Source organism: Zalophus californianus, chromosome X (assembly GCF_009762305.2).
Source record: "Zalophus californianus isolate mZalCal1 chromosome X, mZalCal1.pri.v2, whole genome shotgun sequence".
Classification (NCBI taxonomy): Eukaryota; Metazoa; Chordata; class Mammalia; order Carnivora; family Otariidae; genus Zalophus; species Zalophus californianus.
In genome coordinates this window covers 121,443,892-121,468,059 of record NC_045612.1, presented here as the reverse complement: position 1 = coordinate 121,468,059, position 24,168 = coordinate 121,443,892, and the positions used below count along the sequence as shown (strand labels likewise).

The 24,168-nt window shown below is 41.8% G+C and overlaps 1 protein-coding gene across 4 annotated transcripts in view; it reads right to left on the bottom strand.

The window, feature by feature from the left end:
• Positions 1-24,168, bottom strand: part of ARHGAP6 (Rho GTPase activating protein 6) — a 474,697-nt gene that overhangs the window by 126,955 nt on the left and 323,574 nt on the right. Inside the window, exon 1 of one of the 4 annotated variants that reach the window (XM_027609077.2) lies at positions 10,256-10,393. The exons of the other annotated variants lie outside the window; for them this stretch is intronic. Within the exon in view, the coding sequence (XP_027464878.1) occupies positions 10,256-10,315 (60 nt within the window). The 5' untranslated portion in view covers positions 10,316-10,393. Of the gene's footprint in view, positions 1-10,255; positions 10,394-24,168 lie in introns of those variants that run through there. 4 annotated transcript variants of the gene reach the window in all.

The following is a 24,168-nucleotide window of genomic DNA, read 5'->3' as shown; positions in this document are numbered from 1 at the left end:
TCAGTCATACATGGAATATAAGAAACAGAGCAGAGGATCGTAGGGGAAAAGAGGGAAAACTGAATGGGAAGTCATCAGAGAGGGAGACAAATCATCAGAGACTCTTAACTACAGGAAACAAACTGAGGGTTGCTGGAGGGGTGGTGGGTGGGTGGGGGGATGGGGTAATTGGGTGACAGGCATTAAGGAGGGCACGTGATATGGTGAACATTGGGTGTTATATGGAACTGATGAATTACTGAACTCTACATCTGTAACTAACGATGTACTATATGTTGGCTAATTGAATTTAATTAAAGAAAAGAAAAATACACACACACACACATACACACACACACACACTCATGCTAGGAAAGACTGCTGTTCTGTCTTTGGATCCACCTATTTGAGGATATGAAGCTTGGAGCTGTGTCTACCATATTATGACCAGGAAGGACAAATGGAAAGATGCAAAGCCCCTATGTCTTTGGTGGCATCATTGTGTCCCTGAATTAACCAACCCTGGAACCATCTACCCCTAGATGGATAAAACACTCTATTTCCATACTAGTTATTTTTCAGTTGTAGGTCATGAATGATTAGTGGGTCATGACATCAATATCAGGAGCCCCAGCATTCTTATCATGCTGGCAAACCATCTCTTCCAATAGTGTAAAGCTTATTGGGCAAGAACTAAGAATTATTTTGTCAATGAATCCCCGCCCCCAAAAAAGCCAGTGAGTAGATAGAAATATTATATCCTGGTGTATTCTCCAAAATATATGCCTCCCCGCACACTGCCTTTCACAGTTCATGAAAATACTGCCATTATATTTATTTCTACTGAGAAACACTTTAAGGGTGTAAGGGATGATGTTACTTGGAGACTACGTGTGATACTGGAAAAAAACAGAAACTTTGGAGTCAGACTGGAGTTGCTTTCAGTTTTTCTGATATAAGAGAAGTCTCTATTTGGAGAAGTCATTGACACAATAATTTTCCTTTTATCATAATTCAAATTATACACACATACACACATATTCAAATCACATTTTGAATATCGAGAAACAGAAACTTGTGTATTCAATGGCCAAACATGTGCTTTAATATAATCATGTTCATGGTAGGCTATAATGGACATTTTTCTATCACACTAAACAATGTATATTAACCACAACATAGCATCTCCTTGATGATCCAGAATGAGACTTACAAACACCCATCAGTGAGGTGTGTTGCCTTGGCATTTCCGAGATCACGAGGCTCTTATGCCTGTTTTAAGTTGTCCTCTTGTTGTAACTGTTCCTTCCCGCTTTTGGCCATCACTTCTTCTTGTTAGTGTATATTTACATCTTGTAACATGTAGCTTATTTGGTACACATATTCTCCCTAACAAAATTAAGTACACTGGCCTTGGGATTGTTACTTCAGAAGTTCCACCGTGGTTTTGAGACTATTTTATTTCCTGACTCCCCAAATGTGGCAGATGGCCACAACTGACAAAATTCTGACATGTAGATGTAAGCAGCTGTCACCATGTAGTATAACATGGCTGATGTAAATTGAATAAACAGAGCATTTCTAATTCATTAAAACTTAGGCATAGTCCGCTGCCCAACACTGCATTTGAGTAAAATATGGAAGAAAATCATTAGATACTAATGACCAAGCCTTAAAGCACAGGCTGAAATAAATAGCAGTACTGACCATAAATGCACTAATAAACCCAAACATATACCCAAACAGTTCTTAAATCAGATAAAAAAAAAAAAAAAAGCAAAAGCAGATTATTTACGAAGCTGTACTATGTCTTTGAAATTCAGCTAAAGAGACAGATGAAGTTGAGAAAACCTGGTCAAGGAAACTCCTTTCTCACCATAACCACTCCCATGCCACTAATAAATTTGAAATCCGCTCTGCCTTCGTTCACTCTCTCATTTTGGGGGGGGGGTGCAAATACACATCTAGGAATTACCCTAAGAAAGCCATCAAAATGCACAAAAAGATACATGCAAAGATGTTGGTCACAACATTATTTATACCATGAGAGATTTAAACTTTCTTACATCTAGCCGAAGGAGTAATGTGATAAAAAGTATGCTTTAGAAGAAAATTTATTAGTGGAGAAAATGTGATAAACTAAAACTTAAGACCCAAACCATCTATCATACGTGAATATTACACATGACCTTAACATGTAACTAATTTAGACCCATACACATAAATGTGCATTGGCAAAAACTCGGAAGGAGATGCAGCTGTTTGTACAAAGATCCAATTTTTCCCACAATAAACATAAGTTGCTTCTGTAATCTAGAATCAAAATAAATTATTTATTTAAAAGTTTGTTCTCTCTTCTGCTTCAATCCAGACACAGCTCCTTCCCTCAGTTCCCTTTGATGTGAGTTTTGGATCTTGGTGGGTCCCCTTCAGGTAAATTCCAAGTAGAAACAACTTCACATGTACTTGATTTTTCAGAGAAACATTTTAACCAAAGAAGGGCTAAGGGAAAGGAACTACTGGCTTTAGCAAGAACAAAAACGAACAATAAGGTCAAACAACAAAAAAGAGATGAGCATTACAGGATGAAGAAAGAAGACTTGGGAACAGCACAAATAAAATAAAATAATGACCATCAAAGCAGCTCCCGCTGAAATCCCGCCAAAGGTTAATGGGTTCAAAGAACAGGCAGGTGAGAGGTCAAACACAACATCTAAGCCCTAAACCCTTGAAGAGCTTGGGTGCTTGCAGTCACTTTTCACATTAAGTGGGTTCTCCTTTGATTCAAATAATGCCTGAACTATTCTGACTTAAAATTCATCAATTATCTAATTTCACTTTTGGGCTTCAACTGGTTATAATGTGCTTTTTTCTCTCCTATGTTTAATGACATCAGGTCTGAGTCATCTAAAGAGCCCAATCTCAATCAATAACAACTCCAATTAACCAGAAAATGCTCACAGCTCACACATTAGAAAGGGCAAAGGAAAATGCAACCTAACAAACTTAGTTTTCAGGCTGGATATCCAGAACCACCTACCTTGATAGCATGCAACCACCTATCTTGATGGCATGCACTGAAGACAGAGGTTCAAAGATTACCCGGAAGTAATCTTCACTTTGACAAGAGACAGTGAATAGTTGCAGCATTTTCCAAATCAAAATTCAGATATGTAGGATGATAATATGATAGAATACTTGAAATCAGAGACATCTACTAACTGGTAATTACACTCTATACTTGCACTGTTCAGTATGTATCCCCCACGTGGCTATTCGAATTTGAAAGAAGCAAAATTAAATAAAATGGAAACTTCAGTTCCTCAGTCACACGAGACACGTTTTAAGTGCTAAAAGGCCACGTGGGACTAGTGGCTACCATATTGCACAGAGCGGACACAGAACCTTCCCATCACCGCCAAGAGTTTTATTAGACAGTACTGCTCTATACACTACTTCCTGAGGTAGAAGAGCAAGTCCTGTTAATTCAAAGATTTTAAACAAACGATGAAACAAAACAGACTTGCTTGGTTAAAAGTGAACATCTCAGCTATCCATAACAAGTCATTTCCCAAGCATTCCAGGAGTCCTGATCTTGTATGGAAATTTTCTAAGAACTGTGGAAGTGCCCTTTTCTTCCTCAGGTCAAATCACACACACACACCAAAATGGTTTTCCCTCCAGTTTTCTTTTAAAACAGATGAATTCGGAGTTCAACCACATTATTTTTTCTCCTCATCAGAAAAACTATTTTAGTTCCAAAGGAATAGCCATTCATTTTCAGACCTCTACCAGACACATCCACGCTGGAGGTAGAAGGCTGGGGCTGCCCTTGACCTAGGGCTTCACTGGGAACAGACCAAAGTTTAAGCTGATGGAAAGATAAAAGTAAGAAAAAAACACAAACTTTTGTCCATCCCTAAGGGTGGATGACTGCCTGGAAACATCAGAAAATATTTACATTCTTTTCTCTTTTGTGGTTCAAAGCAACAGTGCAACATAGGACGAATGGGTGCACACACATGCACGCACACAAACACATGCATACACACACTGCCCACTGAGTTTACCTGTAGTAAAAGGACACATGTGGAGACACAGACTATTTGAGAAACTTGCAATGTTAAAGAAAGCTTCTTTCCATTCTAATCACTTAGAGGCTGTATGGCTGTTGTATCAATTATCATCATGGCACACTACACCTCTCGCAAGATAAAATTCTATCAAGAAAAAAAGGTCAAGTTGCTTATCTTATTTATATGCAATGTCAAGTTGACTACCTCCTCTCCCCACTCCACATAAAATGAAAACACTGGCTTTTCCCATAAATCTGAGCATTGCCTCTTATTAGTAAACAACTGCTGAAAATACCAAGCTTGAGTTTAAGGCCAAGACTTTAAAAAGAATATAAAATAGCCAACAACTGTATTATTTAGGAAAAAAACCGAAAGAGATCCGACTGTGAACAGCTTAACATGGGAATCACAAGAGAAAAATAATTTCAACCAATTTCCCACATTTCCAGAACATAGTGATCTCTAGTCATGTTCCATATTGCTTTAATAAAGCAGTCATCAGCCTATGTTTGTTGTGAAATTCTTGTTAATTGGACTTTTTACTTATTGTTTGGTGATTTGGCTTATAATTCCTTTTGCCCTCACTGGTCTAGAGCCTTATCAGCAGGGATCATTGGCTGACATTTAGTTATCCAAAAATACTTCCCTGCTGGGAAGAATTCATCTTGGCCTCATCTGAAACACCTGACTCTTCTAGAAGACAAATAACACTTGAGGAATAAAATCGGGCTGGGAGTGGTGGGGAGGAGTGAAGAGGTTGAGGAGAGAAGAGAGGAATGATCATCTGGGTCCCAAAACATTTGCCTTGATAAACTGCACCTGAATAATCTACCAAAAAAAAAAAAAAACAAGATCAATAAAGTCCCCTTGCAAATAACATTGTCCCACGGTCAACAAAAAAATAGCCCAGGGTCCAGCATTTACTTTCTTTTTATAAATAATAAAAAAAATGTTAAACAATGTTAACTATCATCCTCAAATCAACCAAATCTTGTCTTCCTCTCCCCCAAATTTTCCATGCTTCGAATCTGTGCAATGTGGGGGCTCTGGGGTCCGTGAAGTATACACACAGGTTAATGCAGGTTCCAAAACCAGACCGTCTGGCTTCACAATCACGACCTTTGCCGATCTCCTGTGCAAATTTGGACAAGTTTTTTAGTCTCCATGTGCCTCAGTTTCCTCATCTATATACTATCTATCTCTGTGTCCTTTCATGTCAACGAGCCCCAAGCTCAATAAATGTTGGCTGGCGTTCTTATACTCAGAAAGGAAGCCTTCTCCAGGCTCTATAGGCACCCCCAAAGGGAACACTACACAGTTGGAATCGGGAATGATGTAAAATTTGGACCTAACATGGACGTTTTCTATGCCAAAGGCTCCAAACACATCTGTCATTTACCAACGTGCCGTCTCTGACATACAACCACCGGAACACCCTCCTTACTGATTGCTACCCTACATGATCCCTGCCTTCTATATGACGTCCCCAGAGGCTGTTCTTTGCCACTCCTAAGGTCACCCTGAGGGTAATAGGAGACTAAATCCACCAGGAGGGTATCATGGGCTGCCCAGGGCTTATTAAAGCCTAGAGCGTTAGACCTCCTCCCTCTGAATGTCTTCTTCTGACCTTCTTTGTAAGGCCTGGTTGCCATGTATAGTGATTTCCAACTCCAACCCTTCCCTTGTTGTTCTGGCTTTGGTCACAGTTCAGCTAATTCCACTTTAGGGATTCTTTACCAAACTCTTTTTTTCTAGAGCAGTGGTTCTCAACCAGGGCAGCTGTGCCCCCTAGAGGACACTGGCAACATCCGGAGTCACAGTGAAGGGGCGGGAATGAGGGTTGAGGTGCTACTATTGGTACCTAGTGGGCGGAAACCAGAGATGCTGCTAATCATCCCACGATGCACAGGACAGGCCCCACAACAACGAATGATCCAGCCTTGAATGTTGACACCGCTGCAGTTGGGAACACTGCTCTAGAAAACGAGGCCAATATTGAATCATGCTGTGTTTTCAGAACTTAACATACAGACACAGTGAACAAATGCAGAAGGCTGTGTGCATTTTTAAAACGTAACTGAGAAAGCAAAACCAGGAGTTCAAATCTTAACATTGGTAAAGTTGATGCAGGACCTCATACAGGAGGCTTTTCACTTCCTGCACCAATTGTATCAGCAAAATCGAAACAGCTTGGAGAGTGACCAGGGCCTTAAAGAAAATTTGCAAGAGAAAGAGACAGCAGCACCAGGATTAAAGGACCTGGTGTCTCTAAGTCAAAACCATTCTGCAGAAATTAGAATGGTTATTTGTTTCTAAAGAAATTACTTAGGGATGCCTGGGTGGCTCAGTCGGTTAAGCAGCTGCCTTTGGCTCAGGTCATGATCTCAGGATCCTGGGATCGAGCCCCGTGTCAGGCTCCCTGCTCCCCGGGGAATCTGATTCTCCCTCTTCCCCTCCCCCCTCGTTCTCTCTCTCTCTCTCCCCCCCCTGCACTGTCAAATAAATAAATAAAATCTTTAAAATAAAACTTACTTAAAAGTGACTGTGTTCATTGTTTCTTGGGAGGTTACTTACAAGTTGTTATCTCAGTAATAAAGAGGAGAAAAATAACCAGACCATTAGCCATTGGTATAACTACAGAATCAGAACTCATTTAGTTTGTCTGGGAAGAGTCCTGTTTTGGGATTTGCTTGAATTTGGCAGAATAACAAGAAATAAACGGGCAGGGATTTAAGATGCCGTAATGCTCGCGATTTTCAGAACCATTACTCTGCACAAGTATTCTTTGATAAATATGATAGTTTTTGTTACAAAATCATTACCAAAAAACCTCTGATAGCCATGGAGAATATAAACAGTGTGCTATACGTATAGGAGACCCACTTTGCTGGAGTGAAGACTTTGGGCAACCTTCAATATTTGACGGACTCAGGACACGAGACACCTTATCTGTCCAAATACCAAACTCAAGACACTCCTCTATGTGACATGGACTCCTCCATATGCCACATGGCAGGAGAACGGCCATAAATGAGCATCAGGTCGATGCCTGCTCGTTTAGGGACCTTCTTTACTGGTCCACATGGACTGGAGTGCTCAGGCCTCAAGCTTTCCCAGGATATGTTGGGCACGCTTCTATTTCAAGCAACTACTTGTTTCCACTTTGGTCTCCCCACTAGCCCGTAACCTCCTTGAGGAGATTTAGAAAAATACGTGGAAACTGGTCAGTGTGCTTAATATCTGCTCAAGGAACCATCAGTAGCATTAAAAAGCCACCATACGGTAATATAAAACTAATGATAGTAGTAACATCGAACATTTACTGGGCTCTTACTATATTCTTGGACTTGTTCTAAGCACATGACATGTATTAGCTCACTTAATTCTCACAACCTTTAGAGGAAACATTGTCTCTATCCCCAATTTACAGATGAGGAGTCATCTAAACCTTAAACTTTAAAAAGAAATGCACTCCTTAACACACACACACACACACACACACACACACACACACACACACAGTCCCATTTTTGATGAGTGCGATTTGAAAAGCAAACTAATCTGTCATCTGCCTCGAGGATCCTAACTAAAACAACCTCTATCTATTTCTACACAGTACGTATGAATCCAGCTCGAAAGGAGTCATTAAACTTGTCTCCTTTGTCACTTAATCTCTCCTGTCCATTCGATCTCCCAAGGACACGCTGGGGAGCTAATGGTAAAGAAAGCTAAAGAGGCCCCAGTCCAGTAACTTCTGTGCCACTGTGGTCAACCCCCACAGAAGGGGAAGAAATCTCTGTAAATATGGGCAAGCCTCAGCACACCAGGGCAGCACTGCCCCGGAAACAGGAGACGTCCATCCATCCCGGTGGCAGGTGCGCAGCTGAACACCAACGGCCCTCACTCCTTCCTTGGTTCCCAAGGTTGGATTGAAAACCAACCAAGACCAGTCCTCGCAGGAACCGCAAGGTGCTATCTTTCTCCCTGATTCATTCGGAGAAAGCTACAGCGGGAACTGACGATATCTTGTTCGAAAAGGCTGGCCCCGGCCTTCCATTACCTTCCTTCCCCAGTAGCCCACGAAATGCATAGTCGGCACCTGCAGGGAGCCTGTTGCAAGTGACATTCGGAAGCCGGCCAAAGGTGGCCACTATAGGAGGGCTGCTGCCCTATCTCTCGAAGGACACTGACTCAGAACTGATGGGCTGGCATACTCTGTCCACCTGGCCCTTGATGTCCAGATTAAAATATATGAAAAGCTTCCACGAATGTTAGCAATGGAGGTGGCCGTGGGAACTGGCGGCTGCCGCAGGGGCCCCACTAGAGGAGGAGATGCTCGTGACTGCTCACAGCTGCGGGCAAGAACCAACGCAGGCTCGGAGCGGTGACAAAGCCCCATTTGCACCCTGGATGTGGAACTTGGGCTCAACCTGGCTTCCACAAGTGATTTTTTTCTTAATCTCAAGCTAGGCACAACAGAGCAGCGTCCAAATCTTTTTCTTTTTAAAGACAGTGGTGAGGGGCGCCTGGGTGGCTCATTCGGTTAAGCGAGTGCCTTCGGCTCAGGTCATGATCCCAGGGTCCTGGGATCGAGCCCCGCATCCCTGCTCAGCGGGGAGTCTGCTTCTCCCTCTCCCTCTGCCCCTCCCCCTGCTCGTGCACTCCCTCTCTCTCAAATAAATAATTACATAAAATCCTTTAAAAATAAAAAAAAATAAAGACAGTGGTGGATTTTGAAAGCACTTACTGAACACTGCTTAAATGTGCAGTTGCTATCAGTGGGATTTACAAAGACGGCTGGAAAACAGAGGGAGATCTAGTGCCCTGGTGGCTCATTTTCCCACAAAGAGAACACAAAGGTTCCTGAGGAACAGTGATAGGTACCCAGGAACTTGCAATCACTGCAACCTGAGTTGATTTATTTTCTAGATGCTATTACTGGAAATAATCAGAATCACAATATTCTTGGCCCTCCTTCAAAATGGAATCATTCGACACATTGTAAATGATGGTGATCTAGAGCAGTAATTTTTCTCCAAAAGCAACCTGGTTTTAAACAAATTGAATAATTAATATAAGTTTACATTACTTTATACATAGAGTGGCCTGTGCACATAGTCTAAGGTAATAGATTGCCAATCTGTGGCAAGGTGGTTTTTTTTTTTTTTAACTCACCAAATAAAGCAACGTTTAATGTCTGTTCCCTTAGGAAGGATTCAAAGAAACTTCTGCTTGGAGCTATCCGAAACCAGCAAGTACCCTAAGCTCTCTAAACACTTTGGTAATATTCTAAGTTAATAATAAGAAAAGATGGATTTTGAGGTTCTTTCTCTGAAATCATGAAAAACTGGAAGCATTAAAAAAAAAAAAGATTTGTACCAGAGGCTGCAGGCAGCAGAACCAAGGTTTTCTGATCTTCTGAAAACATCATCTGTCTTTGCTGCACGGAGTGGCCACAAGGGAAGAGGCCGACCACATTGTGTGGTTTCACATCAGTACCCATATTGCTTGTCAATGTCATCGACCCCTGCTCCTTTATCATAGTGAGGGGAAGGACAACATTCGCCCTTGTCCCAGATGTCCGTCATTATACAGTATGCAACAAACCAGACCCAGAGAGAGGCTACAAAGCAACGCTGTTTAGTCTCATTTCTGTCACAGACTAGCCAGCTGACCCTGCCACACACAATGTGATCCACGCTCACCCTCAGTTTCCTTCCCTGTCACAGAAAAACACCGCACTAGGAGGCCACCAAGACCTATGCAATGACAGCATACGTCAGTATGCATCGATTTAAAAGTACTGAAAAAACAGACCAAAGGAAAGGTGCAGAAGAAATGACGGGTCCTTACTGAGATTTGCTTTAAGCTTGCAATGAAAACATGAGTGTCTTGGCAAATGATACGTAACATTCCAGTCGCCCTGGCTCAAAGGCCCTGAACCTTCTCCTAAAGCAACAGGCAGAGGCATTGAAAGTGTCATTTGAACCATCTGAACTTTGAACTTGAAAAAGACTCAAGTGCTGGAGCAAGCTGAGCGAATCCCTCCAAAGCTCGCTCGCTCACTCTTTCTTGCTGTGTCCACCTGCCCCCACCACTGCTCCAGGATCATGAGCCCCACGAAGTCTTTCACGTCTGCCTCGCCTGAAGCAGGAGGTACAAGGCACAGAGCCTGGAGGGCACACACCGCGTCTTCTTACCTCTCCAGGGTCCTTACACCTCAGCAGCAGGAGCAGCTCCAAGCAGAACTGACCCCCCATCCTCTCCGAACAGAGCCCCCGGCCAGGGTGGGAACAGAGAAGGAGGCTGGAGACCGGGAGCCTGCTGAAAGAGCCAGAGGAGTCAGGCAGGCAGGCTCCCCGGCTGGAATGCGCAGCTAGAGGCCCTGGGAGGGAGAAGGCCTGGGGTCACTGTGATCCTCTGACTCAGACACCCTGGGGAGCTGTCAGTTCCGAAAGGCCTCCTTCGGCACACAAGGCGGAGAGGCACCAAGCACTTACAGGGGGAAGAATCTGAAAGTTAGGAAGTGGAGGTAAATGGTTACATAGACCGATGTCAGTTTACAGTAAGTGGTAGAGATACAGCAGGCATGTTGGAGGCAACAACTCATTTAAACGAAGTGCAAACTCACATATGTGATAGGGGACTTGTATCCAGGTATCGAAAGGACTCTTACAATTCAGTAATAAAAAAGACAACCTGATTTAAAAGTGGGCAAAGGCTCTGAATGGACATTTCTCGGACGATCATCTACAAATGGCCAATAAGCATACGAAAAGATTCCTGAGGAGGTGCCTGGGTGGCTCAGTCGGTTGGGCGTCCGACTCTTGATTTTGGCTGGGGTCGTGATCTCAGGGTTGTGAGATCCAGCCCAGTGTCCAGCTCCACACTGGGCGTGGAGCCTGCTTGGGATTCTCTCTCCCTCTCTCTCCCCCTGCCCCTCTCCCTCTAAAAAAAAAAAAAAAAAAAAAAGGATTCTTGACATCATCAACCACCAGGGAAACCAGGGAAATGCAAATCAAAACCACAACGAGATAGCAATTCACACTCACTAGGATAGGTAAAAGAAATGTTGGCAAGGATGTAGAGAAATTAGAACTCTTCTACCTTGCTGGTGAGAATGTAAAATACTTTGGAAAACAGTTTGGCAGTTTCTCAAAATATTATAACCAGAAGTTACCATATGCTCCAGCAATTCCATGGCTACCTAGATCCCCAAGACAACTGAAGATAGATATTCACACAAAACTTGGACACAAATGTGTTCACAGCAGCATTACTCACGATAACCAAAGGCAGAAGTAACCCAAATGTCCATCAATTGATGAATGGCTAAACCAAATGTGGCAAATCCACACAACGGAATATTATTCAGCCGTAAAAAGGAATGAAGTCCCGGTACATGTTACAACATGGATGACCCTTGAACACAGTATGCTAAAGGAAAGAAAGCAGTCACAAAAGGCCACATATTGTATGAGTCCATGAACAGGCGAATCCATAGAGTGGCAAAAGATGAGTGGTTGCCAAGAGTTGTGGGGGATGGGAAGATCACCGGGGGTAATGACTAAGGGGGGCAGGGTTTCTTTCTGGGGTGATGAAACTGTTCTAAAATTGATTGTGGTGATGGTCGTACAACTCTATGACTATACTATGAAGTTATACACTTTAAGTGACTGAATTATATGGCATGTGAATTATATCTCAACAAAACCGTTACATTAAAAATGAAACACTAGCTCTCATTCCCCAATTACACTGGGCTCTTCTGAGGCCACCATTACTCCTACCGATTCACCAGTGTGGCTTGGCAGGGGTCACGGGGAGAGAGGGCTTCCAGCAAGCAGGGAGTGACAAATGCTGGCCCCCGGCACATCGGGACCCTTCTCCTCAACTTCATTTCTAGGCCAGTGACGACAAGAATCCTGCTCCAGCTTTGTGGTTTAGCCCCGCTCCTCCCTGACACCTTCAATCCTGAGGGGTGACTCCCTTTCCAGCACGCCCGTGGTCCCCAGTTGTGAGAGTCCTTTTGAACTTACAGCACAGAGCGAACACAGGCGGGGTCTTTTGGGACCATTCATTTGCAGCCTTGCTGACCCTCCAGTGGTTTGTCCCATGTGGCTGCCCTCCCCAAACAGATTCCATGTGACTTACACACAGGGGGCCTCACAACTCGGTGACTTTCCCATAGCTGAAATTCAGTAGTTAATTGTTATCCTTCACCTTTTTTGAAGGGAAAGGATCCTTTTTTTTTTTTTTTTTTTAGCATTTTTAAAAATAAGGGTATTGCCTCTAGGGGCTATTGTGCATTTTCACTATTACAAGTAAAAATGAAATTAGCAGGTGATGCCAATGAAGAAAGCAATTCAATCAAGAGAATACCACAGTGGTCACTGAGTTTAAAAAAAAAAAAATCTTTCTTTTTTTATGAAGGAATAGTCTTTCCCACTGGAGGGTAAGCGAGGCTGCAAATGAATGTTCCCAAAAGACCCCGCCTGTGTTCGCTCTGTGCTGGAATGTTCATACAGGCTTTTTTCTCCAACACACTTGGGTGCTGTGGGTAGTAGATGTCAAATAATAAAACCCAGAGGCACACGCTATGTTACTTTTTAAGGGAAAAAAGTGGGGGGAAATCAAAGGGTTTAACAATTTTATTCACTGGCTTACTTTCAGCGACTCTGACAATTTGGCCACTGCTCAGGTTTGTGAATTTCTATGGAAAATGAACTGTGTTTGGCAAGCCTGACGAAATATGAGGCTGATAAACAAATGTTTCATGCTTTCTCAAGACCTTATGCCACTAACTGTGTGGGATTGGAAAAACTGTTCAAATGTCAATCTAAATGTCAATTGGAACATTGTAAATACATGATTTTCTATACCCATATGAATTAATATAATTCTGTTGACTTCAGACCATAACTTGAACTAAAGTGTCTTTGAGTTTTACTTCGGAAATGTTTCACAGGGAACGTGAACTTCAGATTTGACAAGTTGAGTCAGTAGAGTTCTGTTTCAGAGTCAGAAACGTTCATGCGATACTTGATTTTACACTATGGAGAATCGACTTAAAAGTCCATTGACATGAAGGTTGTTAGGAAGCAAGCCTTGAGCTCAAAAAAGGCTTAGGCCAAAAGAAATAAAACATTATTGAAACAGCCCAAATCATTATATAAAAGAACACTGTGGTGAATTCCGCTGCAAAGTTCATGACTCGTGAATATTATCTCCAAACCAGTCATCTTTGAGTTTTATAGAGTCGGCTATCCAACTGCCTTCTTGACCCTTCCAGCCGGCATCTCAGGGTCATCTCAAACTTCACTTAGCCAATGCTGAACTCTTGACTTTCCCTTCTGGCAAATGTCTTTGTACCTAAGCCTCCCACATCTTAAGAGGTGTTTATAAAGCATTTATCTCAGTGCCTGGCACGCACACCCGCTCAATAAATGTTGCTGCGGCTGCTATTGATGATGATTGGTGACGGTCATTTTTATGCACCCAATTCGTTGAGCCAGAAACCAAACAACTTTTCTTTATTTTTGCCTTCCCCTCATGTCCTACATTTAATCCATTCCCAGGTTCTGTCAACTCTGCCCCCAAAACAAATCAGGAATCTGAGCCCTCCTCTCCAAATCTGCTCTTATCACCTCCCCCCCTCCAGCCTCCATCCTATTTCTCCTGAACAAATTTAACGGCCTCCTAACCAACCTAACCGTGTCCGCTCTTGCCCTTGCCCAGTGAATTGTCCAAGGGGGAAACCAGAATGATCCGAGACACACATCTTCCTTACTAAGACGTACGTAGTGCTTATCATGTACTCAATATGCTAAACTACCTTATGTTACTTCCACTCTGCAGGTGAGGAGTTGAGCAGAGAGAGGTTGGAACATGTCCAAGGTCACTTTGCCTTAAGAGGCAAAGCTAGAATTCACACTCAAGCAGCCTGGCTCCGAGCGGAGCGCCACTACACAAAGTACCATGCCATACCCAAGCTTTATGGAATAACAAACAAGCAAGCAAAGACCGTCACTTCGCTTCCACTGCACTTAAGAGTACAATCCAGCCGCATCGGAATTCCCTGTGCCAAAGGGTCTGGGCCAACTTCCTCCTTCCCCTGTCTGCCTCTCTCTTTCCTCCCGTTCTCCTGACACTCTTGTACAAGGCAAGCTTGGTCCAACATAGGGATTTTTGCCCACGCTGTTCCCTGCCTGCTCTTCCCAGGGCTGGCTCCTCCTTCTTTATTCTGTAATCCCACTCCCTCAGAAAAGCCTTCCCCGGCCTTCCCAGTCTGAAGTCCATGTTTCCTGGTTTCTTGATGTCAACACCCTGCTGGTTTTCTTCTCAGCATTTATCTGACCTTGTATTTGCTTTCATATGCTTGTCCACTTGTCTATTCACTGTCTCTCTCACTGGCCTGGAAGTTGCACAACGATAAATATTGTTTACCACTGTATTTCTAGCATCTGGCATCATGCCTGCACATAGTAGATGCTGAGAAAATCTGATAAACGACTGGCTGCAGGCAAGAATGCTTTGGTGATAATGAAACACCCACCTAGACCTTAGGTTCTCCAAGTGTGAGTGCAGGATCAGAATCAGATTCACCTGAGGATCTTTTTTTTTTTAATCAAAAGTAGAGTCCCACGGATTCTGTGTTAATTTAAACACTCACCTTTGAGGCCCATCACCTAGTTTTCTAAAGAATTTTTATAATTTTGATGTTGACATGATTTGGCAATGAGTAACTCCTAGAATTCTTGTTTGGTTGTGATTTTTAAGTAATCAGTGTAATACTTTCAGGAACACTCGCTAAGAGAGAAAAATGTATATTATAAATTGCTTTCACATGAGATAAGATTGTTTTGAAATACTCACTGACAATGAAATTGATACATACTGTGCTTTTAGATATATAGGTAAGTATTTGCATAATTGCCTTGGGAGGCAATAATTTCCTTTTCAGCTTGCAGACATTTGTGTGGGCTCCTGGAAAGCTTGTGGTTCTTGGGCCCTGTAATCAGATAATGATGTGCAATGGATGACATGGACCAGCTGGAGTTCAGTCCTGAACTGACCACAGTCGGCCTTCTGGGGGCTCGGGAATCTGCATTTTTAAGAAACTTTCCAGGAAATTGTTATGCAAATAAAATTTGAGAGCTATTACTTCTATCTAGACTATATGTATTGTTTTAGAAAAATATACCACAGAGATCCAGTGTCCACTCTTTAAATGTGTGGTTTAATTCTGAGAAATCCAAGATAACCTTTCACCTAAAGGAAAAACATACACTATTAATTGATATTAAGCTCACCAAGGGCCCATAAATGCAGATTATCAGTAGCCGTTTTTGGTAAAATAAGTCATCTCTGGTAAATATCTTTCAGAGCCTGCATATACACCTGGAAAGAAAGAAACAGACATTTCTCACCTTGGAGAGGAAGGATGAACCATTTGGCCAGATTACTAGAATAGTAAGGTAAGTGCTTTAGCCCGTAACTTGACTATGTTTTAGGCTATAAGTGGATAGTGTTAAGAAAATTAAAACTGAAGGCAGGAAGAGCTTCCTGGCTTGCTCAAATGACGAAAGTGGCTGTTTTTTCCTGAATTCCCTGAGTTCTTCAACTTCCTCCCAACCTGCTCCTCTCTGGTCTTCCTCAGCTAAGTCAATGGCAAGTTCATCCTTCCAGTGACTCAGGCCCAAATCTTGACTCCCTGTTCCCTCTGACTCCATATCGTACCCCACGGCCAATCCATTAGTAGGGCCTGTTGGCTCTATCTTCAAAGCGTGCCCGAATCTGACCTCTTCTCATTTCCACTGTTCCCTCCTCGTCCAGGCTAACATCGTCTCTCACCTCAATTAATAATAAAATTGCTGGGGTGCCTGGCTGGCTCAGTCAGAAGCACATCTGACTCTTGATCTCAGGGCTATGAGTTCGAGCCCCATGTTAGGTGTAGAGATTTCTTAACGTAAATAAAACTGTAAAAATAATAAAACTGCTAAATGATTCGGTATAGAGATCGGTTTTACAAAACCGTCTTTAAAATAGTCACTTCTCTGGGGCGCCTGGGTGGCTCAGTCGTTAAGCGCCTGCTTTCGGCTCGGGTCATGATCCCAGGGTCCCGGGATCGAGCCCCGCGTCGGGCTCCCTGCTCAGCGGGAAGCCTGCTTCTCCCTCTCCCACTCCCCCTGCTTGTGTTCCCTCTCTCGCTGTGTCTCTGTCCGTCAAATAAATAAATAAAATCTTTAAAAAAAAAAAATAGTCACTTCTCCTCCGTGAAGACAATTTCTTGAAACAATCTCTGGATTGTCAATGAGTCACATGGATAGCGTATAGAGTGGCCATTCCCACGTAGTTTGGGGCTGAGTGAGCTGATCTTGGGGATACCGCCCCCTCCTGCCCGTGACTGATTCTGGAACCCAGACCTAAAGCCATCAGCCTTCCTTACAGCCAGAGGCACTTGAGGGAAAGGTGGCTGGGGGCTTTTGCAAAATGTTTGTTTGAATGTAAGCAAGAGACGCAGGAAGAGCAAACCTTTTCTTCCTGTATGCCGGCGTTTCTCAACCTCAGCACTATTGACATTCTGGATTGGGTCACTCTCTGTTGTGGGGGACTGTCCCATGCGCTGCAGGATGTTTAGTAGTGACTCAGGTCTCTCCCCACTAAGATGCCAGTAGCAGCGCTTCAGTTGTGACGAACAAAAATGTCTCCAGACATCGCTGGGTGTCCCTTGGTGGGGGGGGGGCGGGGGGGGGGACGAGCCCAAGTTGGGAACCACTGGCCTAAATGTCGTCAGCTTTATCTCAACTGCCGCAGGTTCTCTCAATACCGGCTTAGAGACGCTTCGAGGAACAGAAAGTGAAGAAAATGGCAGGAAAAAGACCCAGAGTGGCTGGATGAAACCCACCATACTTGTGATTATCTGTAATTCCCAATTATTTAAGCTGATTTAAGTGGATTTTGCTGTTATTATCAGCCAGGGGCTGATAGTGATCTGGGGTCCACCATCACAGTTCATACATAGCACACAGCTTTATCCTGGGGCACCCTACAGCTTGGACAAATAACCTAGGTCCCACCTTGGGGCAAGATCCTATGGGTTCAGTTTTATGTGCAGGACAAAAATAAAATGGCTCATTTTCCCATTTGTTAATTGCGGCTTATCCACACTCATTATGGAACTGTAGAATTTTAGAGCATAAAGGGATTTTAGGGAAGGAGAATTAAGCGAAAACAAATGCCTATGTTTATCTTCAAAGGAAGGCTTCCAAAAGAGGATTAAGCCACGGGACTCCGAAATATCAGGAAAAGAGCCATTATCCACTTCAAAACACTTCCTGAGCATGACAAGTCACCATACATCTTGCGTAAAAAGCAAAGGGAGACATTTTCTTATGGCCACATACACTTAAATATTCCCTTCTCCCTAAATAGGAGTTCTACATGGTTTTAACGACTAAATCAATGATCTATTTAGCGTGGACTTGCTGTCATTTCCGTGGGCAGAGTTGTCATTTAATTGTACCATCCAGCAGTAATTTTTTTAATGTGAAAACTGATGAACGAATAGAACTGACATAATTGATGGACTCTTAAATTCAAAGTGCAGTGGGGAGAAGAAGATAAAATCATAATTCCTTCCTTTTATTATTTTTATTGTTTTATGTATGTTAATTTATAATATACCTTTGCCTATTATAAAAGCAATGCAAGCTTCTAACCAAAAACATCAGAACTACAGAAATAAGCAAAATGAATAATATTCAAGTAATCTATAATGCAAGAATCACTGATTATGTCTTCGTGACTACTCTCCCAAATATTTTTCTTGCATATTGAGATTTTCTTCCCAAATGGTATCATGCTATTTTGAAATCTACTATAATGTATTTTAAAACTCCCTTTTATCACATCTTTATGTTCCTAATTCATCCCCACTGTAAACAGTGCTTCATATGAATGGCTGGCTGAAAATAAGGGAGATGATGCTCAAAACCAAAGACGGGAGGGGCAGACAGAAGCACAAGAGAAATAGGAAAAGTAGACCGGACGCTTAGGATACCACTGGCTTCGAAATTCTGTTACCATTCACTTGCAGATCCAATCACAGATAGCAGCCTCGAGGAGGGCAAAGGTGGGGTAAGAGCAAGCCAGCCTCTCAGGGAAGGAGCTGCCCCAGCGACGGACACCACAGGGCGCACACCAAATGAACAGCATGGAGAAACGCTCAACAAATGCAGATTTTTCTCACTTTGTAAGTCACAGAGCCATTGCCTAGAAAAAGAACAGGCCTTACCCAAACAGATCCCCAGTACAAAGAAATAATTTGCTCCCCTGCAGAAATCCTGTGGTGGCAATTCCAGATATCTATATTTTCATATAGAGCCACACATCTGCCCGTCTGTCTGTATCTGTTTGTATTCGTGTCCGTATTTATACCTGTTCCTATGTCTCTACCTACATCCGTACCTGTAACTGTACTTCCATCTCCATCTATCCATCTACAGGTCAGTGGTTCTCAAACTTGAGCATGCACCAGAATCCCTCGGACGGCTTGTTCAAACACAGACTCGCCCACCCTCATCCCCAGAGTTTCTGATTCAGCACATCTCTGACCCGGCACACGATCTGCCTTTTTTTTTTTTTTTTAAGATTTTATTTATTTATTTGACACAGAGAGAGAGAGAGAGAGAGAGAGCGAGAGAGAAAGAGAGCCAGAGAGACAAGTGGGGGAAACAGCAGAGGGAGAGGGAGAAGCAGACTCCCTGCTGAGCAAGGAGCCCGATGCGGGGCTTGATCCCAGGACCCTGAGATCATGACCCGAGCCGAAGGCAGCCACTTAACCAATTGACCCACCCAGGTGCCCCTGCATTTCTTTTTATTATTATTATTTTTTTATTTTTTTATTATTATGTTCAGTTAGCCACTGTATAGTACATCGTTAGTTTTTGATGTAGTGTTCCATGATTCATTAGTTGCGTTTAACACCCAGTGCTCATCACAACACGTGCCCTCCTTAATAGCCATCACGATCTGCATTTCTAATAAGCTCCCAGGCGCTGCAGATGCCGCTGGTGTGGGGACTACACTTTGAGAAGCGTCGCCTACACCTACGCCTCCATCTTCACCTCTATCTCATTACCAGTCTGTGTTTTGGGGAACATATGGCTACTCTCACATACTTTAATTTCCATTAGCATCACTTGTCGATATAAACTGTAGCGTCACACATGAGAGAAAACAGGTGTTACGGTGCTTTCCAATTCTTTCCACTTAATTGAGTAACAAAAATTGTCAGATGTAAAAATGATTGCCACGTATCTCCTTCCTCCCAGGAGAATGGTTCGATTGTGGTACATTTCTTGCTTTGACTTGCTTTTCACTGCCTTTGGCTCTGAACTTGATGTATTTACGTTTTAACAATTCAGGTTTCTTTTCCAAATAGTGAGATGAAACACAGGGACGACTCAAAGGCAGCTTCATTTTGAAATTGGCCAAGCTTTTGTAAACAAGCTCTTGACAAAGCAATTTATAATTCTCTAAACAATGGCGAGAAAATATCACACAGAAAAGCAGATGTTATTCTCGGAACTTCTTTTTTTCAGGTCTACAGTCATTGTCTACAGTACCAAACCAACCACATTACTTCAAGTCAATTTCGGCTTTGCTGGATGTCAACCTTGTTAGCCATATTTGAGGTGTGGTTCGAAGAACAAAGCTTCTCAGAGACAGCTCTGTGGCCTGCTTCCTTGTGTTCGTTTGACAGCGCTTGATTTAAGGGTTATGTTGGCTCATGTTTGCAGCATGCAATGGGAACACAGTTCCCCGGATGCCAACCTTAACCTAAATAAAAGCTAGGCCTGCATCTCCTCAGGGTCAAGTTAAAAGAATATGGGCTGTGCAGTCTCAGACCTCAGCGGGTACCAATTAGTGGGAGACAAGACATGTATACAAGGAAATGTAATTGGTAATTTTAGTGGGTAAACAGTTGCAAGACTGAGGAAAAAAAAAAAAAACAGTCACTCTGTGCTGGTGCAGTCGGGAAAAACTTCATATTCCATTTGTTCAAATCCTCGAGAAACAAAAGGTTACTTCTCCAGGAAGTGAAATGCAGACAGACATTGAAAAGAGAGGTACATGTTTACAGACGAGGCCAAAGCAAAGACTTTCTGGAGCGAGGAGGTAATGTGCAATGGGAGGGAATGATGCCAAGAATGACGGATCTCACTACTGAAATGATTATTAATGATGGCCACCTGCGACCTGTCACAGGTGTCTTTTACGTTGGGAGAACATGGGAGATGGAAGAATAGGGACAAAACTTGTGCCCTAAAAGGAAAAAAGGAAGATGGATGCTTTGGCCGGTTCAGAGAAAATATCTCTTTCTCCCTTAGTATATCGATGGATGGATGGATGGATGGATGGATGGATGGATGGATGGATAGATAGTTTGATTGACTGATTGATGTGTATGCACACACTCTCAGATTTTGTGAAATAATTCCTGTTTATATCGTTCCATTAAACATTCCAAATGCCCCAAATTGCAAATATTTCAGGAAAAAGCCACTGAATAAATGATATAGTCAGAAAACATTGAAATAAAGCTGTCATTTTATTTTTTTAATTTTTTTATTGTTATGTTAATCAAAAGCTGTCATTTTAAAAGGTCACCAAATGAAGAACTCCTAGGCTGTAGTAATAAAAAAAAAAAAAATCTGCATTTTAGCATCTACAGCTGTAGATACGTGTAAGTGGTGTGGGGTTTTTTTTTTTTTTGGTGCTAAAGATATGTCTGATAAAAGGTAATTTGTCACAGATTGTGCTATGGAGAGAATTTATTGGAATTTACTAGAAGCATTGCAGTAGGAGAAATGGTGACTGTTTCTAAGAGTATTTAGATGCAGCAATTGGCCTATAGTTTCAATTTGTTTAAAAATATGTTCAATTAGGTACAAATTGAGTTGCAAAATGGTATTCTGAAGTAAAAATCAGTATAAAAGGCAGGAAAAGCAAACACTTTCCAAAATTAATATATTTTCTAAAGAAATGTAGTATTTTATAAATAAAAATAGTGAGATAAATGCTACTCACAAGTAACTTTGCAAAATGAATAGATGAAAAAAGAATGCATTTTAAAAATCAGTTGATTCTCAAATCTTAGCTCCCAGAACTTCAACAGATCTCTCCCTCCATCTCTCTCCCTCCCTCCCTCTCTGTTTTTCTCCCTCCCTCTCTCTGTCTCTCTCTCTTCCTCTGTCTCCCTCCATCCCTCTGTCTCTCTGTCTCTGTCTCTGTCTCTGTCTCTGTCTCTGTCTCTCTCTCTCACACACACACACACACACACACACACACACACACTCATTTTCAAATTAAATGTAATCCTATTAAAAACAAACTTGTGCCCCGATAAAACACAAAGCAGTTATTCAAAACAAGCTTGCATCAGGAATTCAAAAACATTGTCACAGGAATGGAGTAAAACTTTTGACTCCCACCATTAATATAAACTGACCATAAATATCAAAGCTGCTCGTATCTTACTGAGAAATCGTTATGAAGGAATCGCAGTTAAAATGGCAGCTCTGGAAAATGAGATAAGGGACCTATTAAGAGATTATCTTGTCTTTGTACGGTGATGGGAGTCGGCACGCCCACCGAGACACTGATGCCAACTGTAGAGTCGCAAAACGTCTCAGGTCTGAGGGACATCTCAAGAGATTACTGGAGAATAAAGAAAGACATTTTCATGAATCATTGAGGGTAGTACAGAGTTCCTCAACCTTGGTATTCTTGACATTTGGGGCCAGAACATTCTTTGTTGTAGGGGACTGTCCTGGGCACTGACGGATGTTTAGCAGCATCCTCGGTCTTCACCCACTAGATGCCAGTAGCAAACCATTCCCTCCCAACTGCGACAACAAAAATGTCTCTAGACATTGGCAAAAGTGTCCTGGGGGTCAAAATGCCCCCAAATGAAAAGCACTGGGAGCACATGTTTACATAAGCTTATTTGATCAACTAATGTCATAAATATTATAAAACTCTCCAAAATCTTATATTTACGCAGAACTCATTCTGTGATTTTTGCCAACGTCTTGTATACAGATTTTCATATTTAATCACAACAGATTGACAAATCTGGAGTGACTGTTTCTTAGGTATAAACATTTAAAGAAATGCACTGAAATACTTCTGATGATTTTATGAAAATACCCAAGGATTCTCATCCCGAATTTGTGTTTTGGGGCTTAAACCAAAATATTATCACTGTTTTACATAAAGCTCTCTTCAAAACGGAAGCACAGACTGTGTTAGCATTGGAAACTGTATAGGAACCGTGATGCTTATTGTTATACTTTAGATGAAGGAAAACAGTCTGTTTCCCCTGTTTAAAGAGAATCTCAGAGTAATACTGCTGAGGATGATATACCCTGAAATTCTAAAGATTTTGTTATTAGTTATCAGACGTATCTTAAATAAATATTGATAGTTTATATCAAGTACTCAGTAATCAGCTGGGGGGAAAACCTTCCTGGTGAAATTATTACAGAAATCCTCAATTACAATAACCATTTAAGTGAGATTTTTGCCCTTAAACTTTGTCTTAGTAGAACTTGCTAGTAAGATGAAAAAAGAGAAAGTATATTTAAGCCAAAGGCTATTGACTCTACTTAGTTTTTTACCCTGAGAAATTAATATTCCAAATAAAGAAAATACACACATTTTTTGGCTAAGTTTATTTAAAAATATGTGATTACGTTGTTTAATGATAACAATACTGGAGATCAAAATGCTTATCAATAACTACTAAAATTGTAATACATTCAGTGGCAATGCAGAGGAATTACTCAAATTTGACAAGAAATATTGGAATTTTTTTTTTAAAGTAGGCTCCACACCAGTGTGGAGGCTAACATGGGGCTTGAACTCACAACACCGAGATCAGGACCTGGGCTGAGATCAAGGGTCGGACACTCAGCGGACTGAGCCACCCAGGCACCCCTATTGGAAGTTTTTAAGAACAATTTTTTATTGAGGTATAAGTGACATATAACATTATATTAGTTTCAAGTGCATGATGTAACGTAACGATCTGACATTTGTATACACTACATATGATCACCACAATAAGTCTAGTTAACATCCATCACCATATGAAGCTTCCCCTGCCCAACAACCACCATTCTGTTCTCTGTATCTCTGTGTTTTGTTTTTTGAGCAAGTGGTGACAACATGCCTACGTCAATAGTAAAGGGAAAAATATGAAAGCTATACTTTTTTTCTAAATTGTTCATTTCTTCCTCATTTCTTTTTATAATTTTCTCATGAAGATGATTCATTTATCACTAAATATAATCATATTATCATATCACCAAAAAACATTTCATATAATTAAATGCACAAGTCAGAAAAAACATCTTTGTTAGTCTATACATATAAATTATTCCTTCAGAAAATACTGTCACTATGTTACTCACATTCCCACACAAATAAACATCTCAAACCTAAATTTTGACTTCTGTAATTATTTGACACTTATTGTTGAAATCATAATGATCTAGAAGATACCTCAATTTGAAAGAGGAAAACATCCTAGATCAAAGTTCTTTGTGCTGTGATGAGCACTGGGTGTTATACGCAACTGATAAATCATCGAACACTACATCAAAAACTAATGATGTACTAGATGCTGGCCAACCGAACATAATAAAAAAAAAAAGAAAAGAATTTTAAATTGAGAAGATAAAAAGAAAAGCTATACTGTTCTGGCTAGATTAGCGGTCCTCAGCTGGGGTGCCCTAGCACCTCACAGGACAGATGGAAATATCTGGAGACGTTTATGGATGTCACAGTGCAGGGGAGGGCACCACTGGCATCTAGTGGATAGAGACCAGGGATGCTGCTAAACACCCTACAATGCATAGGACAGCCCTTCATAAGTGGGGAGCACTGTGTAATGTATACAATCGTTGAATCACTGTGCGGTACACCTGAAATGAATATAACATTGTATGTTAACTACATTTCAGTAAAAAAAAAATGATCGGTCCCAAATGTCAATCAATAATAGTGTGAGGCTGGGAAACCCTGGTTTAATCTGTGCAACAAA